This window comes from Protopterus annectens, chromosome 13.part0, assembly GCF_019279795.1.
Source record: "Protopterus annectens isolate FY-2018-M chromosome 13.part0, PAN1.0, whole genome shotgun sequence".
Lineage (NCBI taxonomy): Eukaryota > Metazoa > Chordata > Ceratodontiformes > Protopteridae > Protopterus > Protopterus annectens.
Genome location: NC_056747.1, coordinates 339,699,571 through 339,716,636, shown reverse-complemented (window position 1 = coordinate 339,716,636; position 17,066 = coordinate 339,699,571). Strand labels below are relative to the sequence as shown.

Here is a 17,066-nt window from a genome sequence, read left to right as displayed (position 1 = left end):
GTGAATACTCTGGGCGCAGTAGATACGCCAAAGGAAAGTACAGAAAAATGATGGTGCATGGAGGTTGCCTACCAGGAATCTTTGCCTAGCATAGAAAGCAGTTGCTGAAGTGTTAGCATTTTGAAATTACCAAAAAGGCGTTCAGAATAGAGAGGACCAGGATAGGATGCCAGGAGCGGTCTTTTCTGGGTACCAGGAAAAGTCTAGAGTAAAAACTTTGTCCCCCTTCTTTTGCTGGGACAGGATGAATAGCCCTGATACTTAGAAGAAAGATAACCTGCTGCTGAGCCTCTGCCCACTATTTGGGGGTAGGTCTGGCAAACCGTTTGGGGTTGGTAAGGTGTTAAAGTGGAATCTGTGTCCTTGGGAAACTATTTAAAACCCATTTGTCCTGGGTAATGAGCTCCCGTTTTTTGCATGCAGGACGATCCCTCCCCCTAAAGGAGCAGGCAGTTGAGCAGGGTTTGGAAGGTTTAAGGTCAAGGCAATGTGACATTTCTCCATAGGGGGGTGTCTTACTACTTCCAGCATTGGAAGTGGGAGCCCCCCCCCCCCAATGTTTAGGCCTGTGAGTACCTTGAGACTAGCCTAGGCGGTCTGCTGTTCCTGGGTTTGGACTGAAGGCCTGGTAGAGACAGGAAAGGACACATTATTTGAAGGCCAATGCCTACTAAATCTGGGAGTTTGTACTTGCAGGAAATCTAACTGTTTGCATAGATTTAGCTTTTTCCTCCATCTTTTTTCTTCTATTTTGTTGCCAAACAGGTGGTCTTGGTTTAAGGGAGCATCCAGTAATTTAGCTTTAACATGATCTGACAAATTTTTGCTCCTTAAGCCAAGCACACCTAAGTACAGACCTAGTGACAGTAGCCCTGCAAGATGCTTCTAAAGAGTCAAAACCACATTGCAAAGTATGTTTATCAACTTGTTCTGCAGAATGCATTAAATCCTGTAATTCTTTATTTTCAGCAGTCAGGCATCAACATAATTTTCTGTTTAAGTAGTCCCATAATATGCTGCTGATACATTAACATATGAAACAGGCAGTTTAAGGCCCTAATGGGCAAAGTAGCAGCAGTGTATACCTTCTTACCCCAATCTGCCCAAGACCCTGGAATCTCTATCAGAGTGGGTAGGGTTTTTGGCAGTAGTAGCCTTAATGCCTTTAGGTCCTTGGGAAATGGTCTCTGGGTCCGCAGTAGGATTCTTGAGGAGGAACTTGTGCGAGTCAGGTACACTACTACCGGTCAGGCTTACTGGGAGCTACAGGTAAAGTGTCTGGAGCCAGACTAGATTCCAAGAAGGAATCATCTACAATGTCCAGGACATGAGGGATAGCTAAAGGCCTGTGTTGTGGGAGGAGTAAGAATTCCCCCGAGCCTCTTTTTGGGTCAGAAATCCTGGCATTCCCAGCAGAAATGCTCCCTAAGCATGTGCAAGGTTTCACCAGAAGAAAAATCTTCTGGAGGGAAAGCAGAGGGACTGGAATCCTCTGCATCAGAATCCTTACAGGTAGATAAGGGCAAATTCTGGTAATCAGAAGAAACAGAAATTTCAGAATCCTGATCAGAAGAGTCAGAAGGAAAATCAGTTCTAGGTCTCTTACAGGGTGAAGGCTGGCTTCCCCTAATTAAAGTAATAAGGTCTTCAGCCATTTTATTTGTTTTTTAGGCATATGGGCCTGACCATGCGGTTTGGATGTCTGTTTTCTTGGCGTTGGTTGAGTTTTAGGCCTTGATAAAGATGATGGCGTCTGTTTAAAATGCAAATCTGTAGGCCTGAATACACCCTCAGAAGCCGGTGCCTGCACAGTGGCTCTGGACCCATCCAAGGTAGAGACATCTGCAGGTTCAATAGTCTAAGAAGCATCTGGCATACCGGATTCCGAATGGGTCTCAGTAGAGGCATGCGAATCTGAAGTAGCTGGTATCAGGGGCTGCGAAAGCACATAACTGAGTACCGGCAAACCGGCAACTAGCTTAACGAAGAGTACTCGGCAGCTTTGGACCTATGCGGTATGTCTGTCTTTATCTTTACGTTTTTTCGGAATTGCTACAAAAATAGACTACAAATAGTCTGGGGTTTGAAATGGGCACAAAACAGACAGCAAAGGAATTCGAGGTCTGGGCCTAAGCAAGGAATGCAGTACGAATGAAAATCTTTATCAGGCATTTGCTTTCCACAGGTAATATAATTTTTAACTTTTACTGACAACGGTTAAGAGCAAGAAAAAGGATCCCCAACAGGGTACTTAGCTTTTTTGAAGACTTCTGTTCTGAAACTCGAAAACGAAAATTTCAGGAGTCGGCCGACCAGCACATGCAAACTGCTTCTGCTTTGGGCACAGCGCGGTAAGAAAGACTGATGTTATGGCATCGGCTGCATGTTTTATACTCCTGACAACCTGACGTCATGGAAGAAGAGAGCATCTGATGCAGGAATCCAAGACTTTGATATTCAGGCCAGCTGAGGCCTACCTGCAGGCAGATAACCCAAATACAATGACTCCAACAGTGAAACGCTAACATCCCATATGTTTGGACTGCAACAGTAAAACACGAATAACATAACAATGTCAGCATCTTTGGAACAGTTTTACACAATCTGAAACCTACTGATTCAGAAAACAGTTGTTAAACTGTAGAACAATGCATGTAATTTTAGTGTTCTGCACTTGTCACTTAAACCTAAAATATTTGCCCAGTATCAGAACACTGCTACCTCTATGTCAAGCTGTGTCAATATATCATGGCTTAACTTAGACAAAAATGATTATGCATGATACTTCATTAATTGTACAGCAAAACCATGCCTGTGATATAATCAAACAGCAGCCAATTACATATTTGTTTAAATAATTTAAAGCAAATGACCATTTGTACAGCTGAAAAGCTCATCCAGATTTAGTAAATGAAAACTAAAGTTTCAACATAAAAAACTGCAAAGGATATTATCAGGAACTTTGATGACATGACCAATTCCCTTCCAGAGTGGAGCCAAATCTCCTTTATATCTCAAGCAGATCTCATCTCCTTGCATCAGACGCATATCTAGCAAGGGGAAAAAAAAGATTACATTACTTCTACATATCAAATTAGAGACTGCATATTTCTCTTAGAGAAGTGCTCTGCATCAAATCATATCACACCTACCTGCGGAAACCATAAAGTGCAAAAGTACAGCTACATGGGCAACTTATACTTACAGATGTTAGAGTGCAGTTACTGTTGCAGCCATCAGTACACAGATGTCAAACTCGGGCCAATTCCAACATCTAGCAACATTTGCCTAGCGAAGTACTCCTTTACCATTGTCAGGCTGATGTCACCTTCCCTGGCATTTACACATGAACAGTACATGGGTTTCGGCTACCCAAAGCATCGCTGTTTCCTTCCTTCCTTCCTGACTACCACCATGACAGTAATACAGACTTCAGAGGCTAAAAGCATGGACTGCTCCAACAAAACTGCTTGTGACATGGGGAATACAAGCATTCCTTAGGAAAATTGATCAGTAGTGAAGACGGGAGAAGAGGCTGTATAGATACCCACCCAAGCCGCTCATGATCAAACTGCAAAGAACAGGATGGCAGGAGGAAAGGGGTACGACAAACGTAACCACACTCAAACACCCACAACTACAGTAAGGAGCCTTCACTATTGTATTACTTTGCCTGTGGATCACTGTAGCAGTCATCACTACAAGGAAGTTTTCCAAAGCTGTCCCTTTCCAGGTAGGGTGAATACCCACTGCTTGGGGTGAATGGAGTACACCCTTCAAAAGAGCAGAAGCAATTGCAGCCTTTGCCTTTAATATCACATCCAGTCACCCAGTCTGTACTACTTGAAAAGGTGTAAACTGGGAACCAGGTTGCTGCTTTAAAAATGCCCTGGGCACTAACCCCTTTAAGGAAGGCAGTAGCTGCAATTCTTTGGGTTGTTGTATCTTTCGACTTTTCCCGGTTAGGGGTCGCCACAGTGGAACTCCGGTCCACTAATGATTGGCAGTAGATTTTTTTACGTACCGAGTTGCCAGCCGTGACGCACAACCTTCAATGAAGGTACGCCCATTCACGCATGTCGTCACACAGAAGACGCTTTAGCTGAGAATCGAACAAGACAACGTCTTACTGTGAGGCGACAATGCTACCGCAGCACCACCACCACAGTCTCCTGCAATGTCCAGTCATTACTCTTGAAACAAAGTTAATGCAGAAGATGAAACAATTTACTTTGTAACAGTTGGTCGTTTGTTTTCTCCAAAGGAGTTAGTTTTGAAAACTTCTGTACACTTAAGTTCGCTTTCGATAGTATAGCCAACTGCATACACTGACTGAATGTGCACCAAATCACCCTCCCACAGACACTGATTCTAGGGCCAAGGAAGAAAATCGGGGGTGGATACTACTTCTTGTAACAATCTCAGAAATAAATGCACACGGTCACTGTCTTTATGCAACTGGGAAAAAGGACTCCCTGCACCCAAAGGACTAGACTTGTAAGACTTGCATGGCACCAGTTTTAGAGTTACTGATGCAGACCGTACAAATGGTGGTGGTCACTTTCTTCTGAAACATGCAGGTTATACAAGACCACTTTTCTCCTGTGAGGCCTCAGATGCATTCCCTTCAAGTAACTGACTTGGAAGTATGCACACAGTGGGAGATGTACAACCAGACAAAGACCTGGGAGATGTACCTTCACAGAGACATAAAATAATCCAAAAGAAAACTACTCATGTAATGAATAGCCACTGGTTCAGCCATCTGCACTGGATGCTAGTTCACTGAGTACTGAAGAAGAATTATTTTCAATTTAGCTAGGAACAATTTCCTGGTACTTGGTCTTCTAGCTTCCCTCCAGGTTTCAGCACCACCAAAGAAAAAATGCAGCCAAACAGTAACAGAGTTACACTGCCCGTGCTGCCAGTTTTAGTGCAGTTTGTGATGAACTAGGAACCCTACACTGTATGAGAAAGTTCACTTGCAGAGACAGCAGTAGAAATTTAGTACAATTGTGTACAATTACGATAAATGTAGATGTTCGAGTGTATTCACTGTTGCAGTCATCACACTTGGGTTATCTGCTTGCAGCTAGCCCTCAGTCAGCTTGAATACCAGTGTCTTGGGATTCCTGCGTCAGTTGCAGTCGCTTCTTCCATGACGTCAGGGTACACAACATGCAGCCGACGCCATTACATAAGTTTTTCTGGCCCCAGATGTCAGGAGCCCCCAAAATAGGAAGCTATTACTTGGTGTGAGAAAACCAGGGGGATGGAGGGAGAGAAAAGTACAGTTGTGTACACTTACCATAAATTTAGATGTTAGAGTGTATTCACTGTTGCAGTCATTACATTTGGGTAATCTGCTGGGTAATCAGTCAGCTTGATTAACAACGTCTTGTGTCCTGCATCAGTTGTTGCTCCTTCTTCAATGATGTCAGGTCGTCAAGGGTATAAGACATGCAGCCGACGTCATTACCAAAGTTTTTCTTGCCCCAGATGTCAGGTGCCCCCCGAATGGGGAGCAAAATAAAATTTTAACACACAAAAATATTACTTGGTGTGGAACACCAAACCAAATGCACCAAAAAGACTTTTAAGCATAGTAACAGAAAGTAGAGGTATAGTCAGAGAAAAACAGGGGGCTGGAGGGAGTGTAACCAGGAAAACAGTGAATACACTAACATCTACATTTATGGTAAGTGTACACAACTGTACTATGTTCTTCGTGTTTCACTCTTGCAGTCATTACATTTGGGTAGATTTCCAAAGCTATGGCTGGGAGGATGGATTTATACAGCATTAGGACCAGCTATAAGGCCCTGCAAGACAGCAGTGGCAAAGCCAGCTCTGGATTTAGAGAAAATTGGTAAATGATAATGCTTGGTGACAGTATGAACTGAATTCCATGTAGCAGCTTCTAGAATATCCCTGGTAGGAACACCTCTGAAAAAAGCTGCAGAAGTAGATGCAGCCCTGTTGGAATGAGATCTGATCCCCTGGGGGATAGGTTTTCCATGCTGCTTATAGCAGAAATGAATGCAATGGCTTATCCATTTAGAAATGTTTCATTTTGAAATAGCCTTTCCCTCTATCCCTGCAGTACATGCTACCAGCAGTTAAGATTTTCTTCACGTTTTAGCCCTGTCCAAGAAGAATCTAAGTTGTCTGTGCACATCCAACGAATGCAGAATCCGTTGCCCTTTGTTTTGTGGATTTGGAAAGAAAGTTGACAAATGAATGGACAGATATCACCTTGGGCATGAAGGATGGATTGGTCCTGAGTGACACCCTGTCCGCATGAAAGATTATGAAAGGCTCCACTGCCATAAGGGCCTGTAACTCAGAAATCTTTCTAGCTGAAGTGATTGCTAGAAGGAAGGCTGTTTTCCAAGAAAGAAATTTTAAGTCTGCAGTAGCAGCTGGCTCGAAAGGAGGTAGAGTGAGTTTCTCCAATACAAAGTTAAGCTCCCAGGCATGGGTTGGAACGCTCCTGAGTGGTCTCATGTTTTTGGCCTTTCTGAGGTACTGTTTGAGCAGAGGATGAGAGAAAACGGGAGGTTCTGTGTTTTAATGAGCTGAAATGATGGAGGTGTGGATTTTAATGGAGGAAAAAGACAGGCCCTTGTGAAGCATCTCAGAACTCATTCCCTCCAGTACAGCTCTTTTGATTGTGCACCTTTAACACCTAGTGGGTGCGGCTTGAGCCTTAAAAAAATAAAGTTATCACCTTACAATTCTAACAAATACTCATTGACATTGGTCAAATATCAATACAATTGTGTTTGCCATCATGTATGCTTCAAGATAAAATATTCTGATACCTTGTACAGGGCATGGTTTTGGAAATACTAATGCAAATATGAACAAGCAATATTTGACGCCTAGAGGAGCAGTAGGAGGTAACTGCAGATGCACGTGGAGGCGTCACTCGGATGTAATTATTGCAAAATCAGAGTTAAATTGGGTGCTGCTGTGCTCATTCCTTAAGATAGATTCCAAGCACAGAATCTTTTCCATTTGTCAGCATAAGATTTTCTAGTACTAGGTCTTCTCACCTCCAAGATGACATCCATCAAAGGCTTGCTGAGGGATGCTAAGGGAGAATTTAAGTGATTAGCCAAGCTGCAAGGTTCAATGTTGGGAGCAGAGGATGCAGAATCTGTTTCTCCTGCTGCAACAGTAAGGTAGGTGTCTGAGGCAGGTGCCATGGTAATATTTGTGACACTGCACAGGAGCGGGTACCAGTGCTGGCGTGGCCAGTCTGGAGCAATCAAAATCATTCTTGGCTTGTCCTGACTTAACAGAACTTTGCAGAGAAGAGGCAGGGATAGAAAGGCATAGACTGATTTTTCCAGCTGAAGGACAAAGCATCCACTTTCCAAGCTTTCTAGTGGGGAATCCCTGTGCAAAATTTGTCCAACTGGTAGTTCCGGGGGGAGGCAAATAGATCTGTCTGGGCTCCCCCATTTGCTTGTCAACATGTTGAAAATCCATGGTTCCATTCTCCACTCGTGTGGGTCCATGAGATTTCTGCTTAGTCCGTCTGCCAGTGTATTTAACTTTCCTGGCACAAATTGAGCTTGTAGGTGCACTTGGTAGCTCAAGGCCATGTTTCACAATGCCATGGCTAGTCTGCAGAAGGGGTAGGAATGTGTACCCCCCCCTGTTTATGTACCACATAACTGTAGTGTTGTCCGTCTTTACCATTAGTTGCCCTTCTTTGAAGGAAGTCAGAGCATTCTGTACAGCCAACATTTCTTTTTGACTGATATGTAGGTGCATTTGATTTGGGTTCCATTTGCCCCTGAATGCACTTCCCTGCCAGGTGAGCCCCCTCATGCAAAGTCTGATGCATCTGCAGTTAGGGTTTGGGCGGCGGGGGTTAGCATGACTCTGCTTACCATAGGAACTCCAAGCATAGGCAAGGTATGATAGGAATCATTGTTTCTAGGCTGTGGCAATGTTGACTCCATAAACTTTTTAAGTACCACTGAAATTTCCTCAGATGCAGTCTTATATGGAATTAGAAGAATGCAGGAGGCCATAAACCCCAGGGATTGCAGAATTTGTTTTGCAGACAGCAGGGTTTTTGTGGCAACTTGTTTGAAGTAAGTTACCAAATGAATTTGCTTCTCTTGCATGAGGAAAGCCATCTGGGCAGTTGTATTCAAGTTTGCACCCAGGAATGTAATCTGTTGAGAGGGTACCAGTTGTGATTCCTTTTCGTTCATGGTATACCCTAGACAAGTTAGAACCCTGTTTACAAACACCAGATGATTTAGTATGGCCTGGTTTTCTGCCTGAATTAGACAATCATCCACGTATGGATATATCTGAATATTTCTTTGCCTGCAAAATGCAATTACTGGAGCCAGGCACTCTGTGAATACCCTGGACACAGTAGACAAGCCAAAGGGCAGTGCAGAGAACTGATAATGCAAGTAGCCTGCTTTGAAGCTTAGGTATCTTCTGCAAGATTTCCTGATTGGGATATGCAGGTAAGCTTCTTTTAAATCTAGAGTTGCCAACCAGGCATCTTTGCCTAGCATAGGAAGTAACTGGTGAAGAGTCAGCATTTTGAACTTTGTTTCTGAGCCTCTGCTCACTGATTTGGGGGCAGGTCTGGCCATCCGTTTGGAGTTGGCAACGTGTGGAAATGAAATCTGTATCCCTGCAACACTATTTAAAACCCATTTGTCCTGAGTTATGAGTTCCCAGTTTGTATAAAAAGCAATCTTTCCTCCCAAAGGAGTAGCTGAAAGGTAAGTGCTTGGTAATTTTAAAGGAAAGTCATTGAGACTGTTTACAGGGGGGGGGGGGACTGAAACCTGGTGCTTTTGGTGTGTATGGATTTGGCTTGAGAGGATCTGGAAGGAGCTGGAAAGGACCATTTTCTTAGTAGGCCAGTGCCTACTAAATCTTGAAGGTTGCACTTGTAATAAATCTTTTACAGTTTGCATAGATTTAGCTTTATCTTCCATCTTTTTTAAAACTTCTTCAGCCTTATTGCCAAACAGGCGGTCCTGATTTAAAGGAGCATCCAACAATTATGCTTTAACACGATCAGGCAGAGATTGCTCCTTAAGCCAAGCATGTCTTCTAAGCACAGAGCCAGTAAGAGCAGCCCTGCAAGAGGCGTCTAAAGAATTAAAACCACATTGCAAAGTATGTTTTCCAACTTGTTCAGCAGAATGCAATAAAGCCTGTAAATCTTTATTTTCCACACACTCAGAAATCATCATTTTCTGTTTAAGCAGTCTAATAATATGCTGTAGATATTTTAACATATGAAATTGGCAGTTTAAAGCCCTGATAGCCAAAGTTGCAGAAGTATAAACCCTTTTACCCCATCTATCAAGGGGTAGGATATTTAGCAGTAGAAGCCTTAACGCCCTTAGGCCCTTGAGAAATGGTTTCAGGTTCTGCAACAGGATTTTTGAAAAGGAACTTGTGGGACTCGGGAACCCCGTAGTATCAGTCAGGTTTACAAGGAGCTGGAGGCAGGGAATCAAGGGCCATACTGGATTCCGAAAACACATCAACAATGTCTAGGACAGGAGGTATAGCCAAAGGCCTATGCTGAGGTAAAAGAAAATCCCTAAGCCTCTTTTTTGAATGAGAGAATTCCTGACTTTCCCCAGTGGAAATGCTCCCGTAAGGTATGTAAAGTTTCACCAAAAGAGAAATCCCCAATGGGGGAAGCAGAGGGAATGGAATCCTCTGCATTAGAATCCTAATAAGTAGGTATGGAAAAATCCAGGTCATTATAGTCCGAAGAAACAGAATCCTGATAAGATGATTCATAGTCAAGCTCAGGCCTAGGCCCCTTAGAGGGGGGGGGGGGGTGACTGCCCCTGATTAGAACAATTAGATCTTCAGCCATTTTGATCATTTGTTTTTTAGGCATAGGGGCCTGAACATGTGGCCTAGGCATCGTATTTTTTTGACAAAGATCGAGATTTAGGCCTTAGCATTGAAGGTATAGTTGGTTTGATATGTATATCTGTAGGCCTGAATACACCCTCAGAAGCCGGTGCTTGAACAGCGGCTCCGGATCCATCCAAGGTAGAGACATCCACGGATTCCACAGATGAAGTATCTCGCGGCATACCGGACTCTTAATGGGTCTCAGTAGAGGCCTGCGAGTCAGAATTAGCGGGTATCAGGCACTGCAAAAGCACCTCACTGAGTAACCAGCTAACTGGCGGCTGGCTTAGGAGAAGCGTCGTCAGTTTTGGACCTCAATGGCCTGCCTCTGCCTTTATCTTTGCGTTTTTTCGGAATCCCAGTAGTCGGATGGCTAACTGTCATTTCTGGATAATTAAACCAAGAACAGACATATTTAGAGGCAAAAATGTGCTGACGGACAGTGTGCTGGTTAAAGCACAAAACCGACAGTAAGGTACGTCATGGTCAAGGCCTAGGCAAGGAATACAGGACAGATGAAAATCTTTGAGAGGTATTTGCTTTCCACAAGTAATGCAATTATTAACTTTTACTGACATCGGTATGGAGCAAGAAAAAGTCTCCACAATGGGGTACTTAGCTTTAAGTTGAAGACATTGGTTCTGAAACTCAAAAATGAAAATTTCAGGAGTCTGCCAACCGCCACTTGAGAAATGCTTCTGCTTCGGGCACCACGCGGCAAGAAAGACTGAGGTAATGACGTCGGCTGCATGTGTTATACCCCTGACGACCTGACGCCATGGAAGAAGGAACAGCAACCGACGCAGGACCCAAGACTTTGTTAATCAGGCCGATGAGGGCAACCTGCCAGCAGATTACCCAAATGTAATGACTGCAACAGTGAAACAGGAACATCCAGGACTGCAACAGTGAATGCACTCGAACAGCTACATTTATGTTAAGTGTACAGAACTGTACTATGTTCTTCTTGTTTCCCTGTTGCAGTCATCATACTTGCGTTGATTCCCAAAGCTGAGGAAGGGTGGAGGCAGTCAAGAGGTGTTAGGGCTGGCCAGGAGGCCTTGTAAGGCTGCTGTGGCAAATCCAGCCCTGGATTTATAAAAAATGGTTAAGTGGTAAAAAGTACAGTTTTGTACCTACCATAAATGTAGATGTCCGAGAGGTATGCATCTGCAGTCCTAACATATGGGTTGTCCTGCCTCAGGCAGCCCTTCGGTCGGCCGGATTCCAAAGTCTGGGTCTGGCCTCGGCTGATGTCGCACTTCACCCGACGTCATAGCTGCTGTGAATTGGGTATAAAGGCATCAGCCAACGCCATTTTCCTCAGTGTTTCTTGCCCCAGATGCCAGGTGCCCTCTAGGAAGGCTAAATTTGGATAAATGCAAATGGTTCCAAACAGTAGAGAGCAAACAATATAAGCATGTATATACATATATACAAACAAATACACCATAATAGATTCCCCCAGCTAGCTACAAGAAGGGCAAATACCTTAGGAGTACCACAGAGGGGAAGGAGGGTGGGTAATCCTGACTGCAGATGCATACCTCTTGGACATCTACATTTATGGTAGGTACAAAACTGTACTATGTCCTTCAAGGATGCATCTGCAGTCCTAACAAATGGGTAGAATACCATAGCCAAACTGGGGGTGGAGGCACTAAGATGATTATGGTGTAGTTAAGATCCCTTGCAAAACAGCAGTTGCAAAACCTGCTCGGGATCTGGAGTATAAAGGTAGATTATAATGCTTGGCAAATGTATGCACGGAGCTCCAAGTAGCAGCTTCTAAAATGTCTTTGGTAGCCACTCCTCGTAGGAAAGCTGTAGTAGTGGCTGTAGCCCTTGTGGAGTGAGGTCTGATGTTTTCTGGAGTTGTCTTTCCATGAAAAGAGTAACAAAATCTAATGCAATTTCCTATCCATTTCCAGATTGTCTGTTTTGAAATTGCTTTTCCTTCCATACCTGTTGCACATGCTACCAGAAGCTGGTCAGTTTTTCTGTTGGTCTTGGTTCTGTCCAGATAGTAGCGCAATTGCCTGTGCACATCCAATGTATGTAGTAGTCTTTCCCCCCTGTTCTGTGGGTTGGGGAAGAATGTTGGTAGGTGGATTGCTTGGTTCAATGATACCCTGGAGACCACTTTTGGCATAAAAGTAGGATTAGTTCTCAAGGACACTCTATCCTGATGGAAGATAAGGAAGGGCTCTACTGCCATTAAAGCCTGTAATTCAGAAACCCTTCTTGCTGAAGTGATTGCAAGCAGGAAAGCAGTTTTCCAAGATAAGAACTGTAATTCTGCTGTTGCTGCTGGTTCGAAAGGGGGAAGTGTTAACTCTTCCAGCACAAAGTTAAGGTCCCATGTAGGCAAAGGTGGCTTCCTTGGAGGCTTTACATTTTTAATTCCTCTCAGAAACTGCCCGAAGTAGAGGATGAGAGAAGACTGGAGGATCCATGTTGTATTCTACTGAAATTGCTGATGCATGAATCTTAATGGAGGAGTAAGACAGGCCATTGTGGAAAAGTTCTAAGTATTCCAGGATGTTAGCTATGTTTGCTAATGATACATTTTCTCCTTTTGCTGCACTCCAAATGAGGTATCTTTTCCATTTGGCTGAATAAGTCTTCCTTGTGGAGGGTCTGCGAGCCTCCAGGATAATGTCTTTAACCCTCGGAGATAAATCTGGGTTATTTTGCTTTATGTAATATTCCAAGCAGCTAGCTGTAGTGTTTTCAAGTTTGGATGTAGGATCTTCTAGTTATTCTGTGTTAGCAGTAAAGGAACTAGAGGTAGAGGCCATGCGCGTGTCCGAGACATACTCCTCAGTAGCGGGTACCAATGCAGCCTCGGCCAGTCTGGAGCTATCAGGATGATCCTTGGGTGATCTTCTTTGATCTTCAGTAGCACTTTGTGCATCAAAGGAAGAGGTGGGAATGCATATGCTGTCAGGTTTTCCCAACTGAAGGATAGGGAGTCCACCTTCCAAGCAAGTGGGTGGTATGTCCTTGTGCAGAATTTCCTCAATTGGTGGTTGTGTGGGGATGCGAACAGGTCTATTTCTGGTAGTCCCCATTTCTTTGTAATGGTTTTGAAGATGTCTGGATGCAGCATCCATTCGTGGGCATCCGTGGTAGTTCTGCTTAAGGTGTCCGCTAGTGAATTTTCTTTTCCTGGCACAAATTTGGCCTGGAGTTGAATGTTGTGGTTCAGGGCCACATTCCACAGGTCCATTGCCATCCGGCATAGAGGATATGAGTGTGTGCCTCCCTGTTTGTTGATATACAACATGACTGTGGTGTTGTCCGTGCTTATCAGCAAATGACCCTGTTGAAGAAAAGGTCTGTCTGAAGTGCCTGTTTCACTGCCAGCATCTCTTTTTGATTTATGTGTAGGTTCAGCTGGTCTTGTGTCCATAGGCCTTGTATACACTTGTTCACCATGTGTGCCCCCCAGCCTAGGTCTGAGGCGTCCGTGGTGATAGTCTGGCTTGGGTGAGGTTTGTGGAAGGGCAGACCTTTGTTCAACTGACAGGCCTGAGCCCACCACAGGAATTCTTGTTTCAGGCATGGAATTATTGGAATCTGGGCTTCTAGACTGTGCTTGTGTTGAGACCATACATTCCTTAGGTACCATTGCAACTTCCTCATATGTAGCCTGGCATGTGGAATCAATATTATGCAGGATGCCATGTAACCCAAGGCTTGCAGGACTTTCCTTGCTGTAAGCTGGTTCTGCGTTAATGCCATGAAATAGAGTGGTAGTTGCTTTTGCTTTTCTGCTGTGAGAAATGCCATTTGATTTGATGTGTCCAGTTCTGCACCCAAGAATGTTATCCTTTGGGATGGTACCAGCCTTGACTTTTTCATGTTGACTGTGTATCCCAGGGCTTGCAGTAGTTGTATAACCTTTTCCAAATCTTTTGTTAATTTGGTCTTGTTGTCCGCTTGTATTAGGCAGTCGTCCAGGTATGGATAAATCTGAATTCCCTGAAGCCTGCAATGAGCAATTACTGATGCCAGGCATTTCGTGAATACTCTGGGCGCAGTAGATAAGCCAAAGGGCAATGCTGAGAATTGATAGTGCTCTGATCCTGCAAAAATGAGGTATCTTCTGCAATCTGGTCGTATAGGGACGTGCAGGTATGCCTCCTTGAGATCTAGAGTCACCAGTCAAGACTCCTTGCCCAGCATGGGAAGAAGTTGCTGTAGGGTCAGCATTTTGAATTTTGGAACAATGAGATATGTGTTCAGAGCGGACAGGTCGAGAATAGGTCTCCATTGGTTTTCTTTCCTTGGTACCAGGAAAAGTCTGGAGTAAAATCCTTGCCCTTGTTCCATAGGCGGTACCTTTTCTATAGCTCTCATCCTTAGTAGGTGGTTGATTTGTCCTAGAGCATTTGTTTTTTGGTTTGGTGGTAGGTTTGGCATTCCTCTCTTTTTTGGTACAGTGTGGAAGTGAAACCTGTAGCCTTTGTCTATTGTCTGTAAAATCCATTTGTCTCCTGTAATGTAATGCCAGTTTACGGAAAATAAGGCAAGCTTTCCGCCTAAGGGTGCTTGCAGTTGTTCCCTGGTAGGAGATAGAGTCAAGTCATTGTGTCTGTCCTGTGGGAGTGGTCGTAGCTGAATCTGTGGCAGTACTTCTCTGGTTGCTAGGCTGCCACTGACGTCCCCTGTAGGCACCTCTAGATTGACCTCTGCCTCTTGGGCACCTATTTCTGCCTCTCTGTGCTCTGGAGGTGTCTGGAAAGGACCAATTCTTTGAAGGCCAATTTCTACTGAACCTCGGAGGCTGGACCTGTAAGAAATCCTTGACTGTTTGGACAGATTTTGCTTTTTCTTCCACCTTCTTTAGCACTTGCTGTGCAGGGGAGCCAAACAAACTTTGTTTCTCCATGGCAGCATCTAGAAGCTTTGACTTTACATGGTCTGGTAAGGATTGCTCTTTTAACCAGGCATGCCTTCTAATCACTGTTCCAGTCATAGCTGATCTAAAGGAAGCCTCCAGTGCATCATAGCCGCATTTTAAGGAATGATTACTGACCTGCTGAGTGTTCTGTACCAAATCCTGAAGGGACTTACGGTCTATAGGTTCAGGAGAGGACAGTTTTTTATTTAGCTGGTCTAACAAAAATTCCTGATACTGAATCATGTGGAATTGACAGTTTAAGGCCCTAGCCGAAAGAGTAGCAGAAGTATAAACTTTTTTACCCCATCTCTCTAATGCTCTAGATTCTCTTTCAGAGGGGAGTGGGTTTTTGGCAGAGGCAGCTGCTACAGCTTTGGGGCCCTGTGAAATGGTTTCAGGATCTGCAATAGGAGCCTGATACAAGTGAAAGTGTGTGTCCGGGACCCTGTAATATCTGTCGGGCTTGGCAGGGGCCGGGGGAAGAGAATCAGGGGCAGTACAGGCATCATTAATAAGCATCATCAACAACTAAGTACTGGAGGAATGGCTAAAGGCCTATGCTGTGGTAAATGTAAAACGGTCCTTAGCCTTTTCCTTGAATCTGAAAAATCCTGGCCCTGCCATTGAAAATGCTCTCTCATAGCATGTAAGGTTTCCAAAAAATAAAATTCCTCAGGAGGAGAGGCAGAAGGGATGGAGTCTTCTGCATCAGAATCCTCATAAGGAGAATATGGGCCTTCTGGAGGACCTGAGTTTTCTGAATCATCCGAGGAATAGTCTGTAGAAACAGGATCCGGGGGCTCTGCTCTAGGCCTCTTCTCTGGAGGGGGTTGAGAGGCCCTGACTGGGTGAGGCTGGGATCCCCTGATCAAAGAAATGAGATTCTCAGCCAAGCTGAGCATTTGGGAACTGGAGGTAGGCCTGTGTGAGGGGGTTTTAGCAGGCAAGGCCTTAGAAGATTTAGCTGCTTTAGCCCTAGAAAAAGCCTTGATAGACATAGATGCAGGAGCCCTAGCAGCTCCACGTGCAGGAGTAGATATGTCTAAAGGAATAGTATCTGATAAATCCTGGGTGCCTGCTACAGCAGGGGTAATTTCAGTAGCGGATTCAGCCATGCTGTGTGAGGCCTCGGCCATCGGAGGCAAGCTTTCGGCCGAAGGAAGAACCGAGGGCTCGGTTTCAGCCGAAGCAGAGACACGAGCGGTTGGCTTAACCGTGGTTTCGGCCGAAACCGCGGACCACGAGTGTTGGTCCTTTTCCTTACACTTTTTAGCTAATTGTGAAGTCGGAGTCTCCGACGGCATTTTGTAAGCAAAAGCGGGGCCAAAAAACTCCTCTGCAAACTCCGACCGACGTCTATGTGTCCGTTGGTTGAAGGAAGCACAGGCTAGACGAGCTGAAACGTCGTGGTCTGGGCCTAAGCAAGGAAGGCAGTAAGAGTGGAAATCCTTATGAGGTATTTGTTTCCCAAAAGTTAAACAATTATTTACTTTTTCTGACATCGGCTGAGGCAAGAAAGAGTCCCCAACGGGGTACTTAGCTTTTTAGAAGTCTTCGGTAGTAGAAATCTCTGGATCTGACCGACCGGCACTTGCGAACAGCTTCTGCTTGGCACTTGGCAAGAAAGACTGGGGAAAATGGCTGATGCCTTTATACCCAATTCACAGCAGCTATGACGTCGGGTGAAGTGCGACATCAGCCGAGGCCAGACCCAGACTTTGGAATCCGGCCGACCGAAGGGCTGCCTGAGGCAGGACAACCCATATGTTAGGACTGCAGATGCATCCTTGAAGGACATCTTGGTGAAGGTGTGTACAGAAAGTACAGTTTTGTACCTACCATAAATGTAGATGTCCAAACAGGATAGCATCTGCAGTCCTTACAAATGGGTTGTCCTGTCGTCAGGCAGCCCTTCGGTCGGCCGGATTCCAAAGTCTGGGTCTGGCCTTGGCTGGTGTCGCACTTCACCCGTCATAGCTGCAGTTCTTCGGGTATAAAGGCATCAGCCGACGCCATTTTCCTCAGTGTTTCTTGCCCCAGATGCCAGTTGCCCTCATGGATAGCTAAATTTTTGGATAAATGCCAATGTTTCCAAAAGGTAGAAGGCAAACACAAAAGATAAGCATGTATGTACATATATACAAACAAATACACCATAAGAGATCCCCCCCCCCCAGCTAGCTATTAGGTGGGCAAATACCCTAGGAATACCACAGAGGGGAAGGAG

At 44.7% G+C, this 17,066-nt stretch overlaps 1 protein-coding gene across 1 annotated transcript in view; it reads right to left on the bottom strand.

The window, feature by feature from the left end:
• UPF1 (UPF1 RNA helicase and ATPase) overlaps positions 1-17,066 on the bottom strand; it is a 3,097,516-nt gene that overhangs the window by 1,817,144 nt on the left and 1,263,306 nt on the right. The window contains exon 8 of the mRNA XM_044054826.1: positions 2,952-3,050. Coding sequence (XP_043910761.1) covers positions 2,952-3,050 — 99 coding nt within the window. The remainder of the gene's footprint in view (positions 1-2,951; positions 3,051-17,066) is intronic.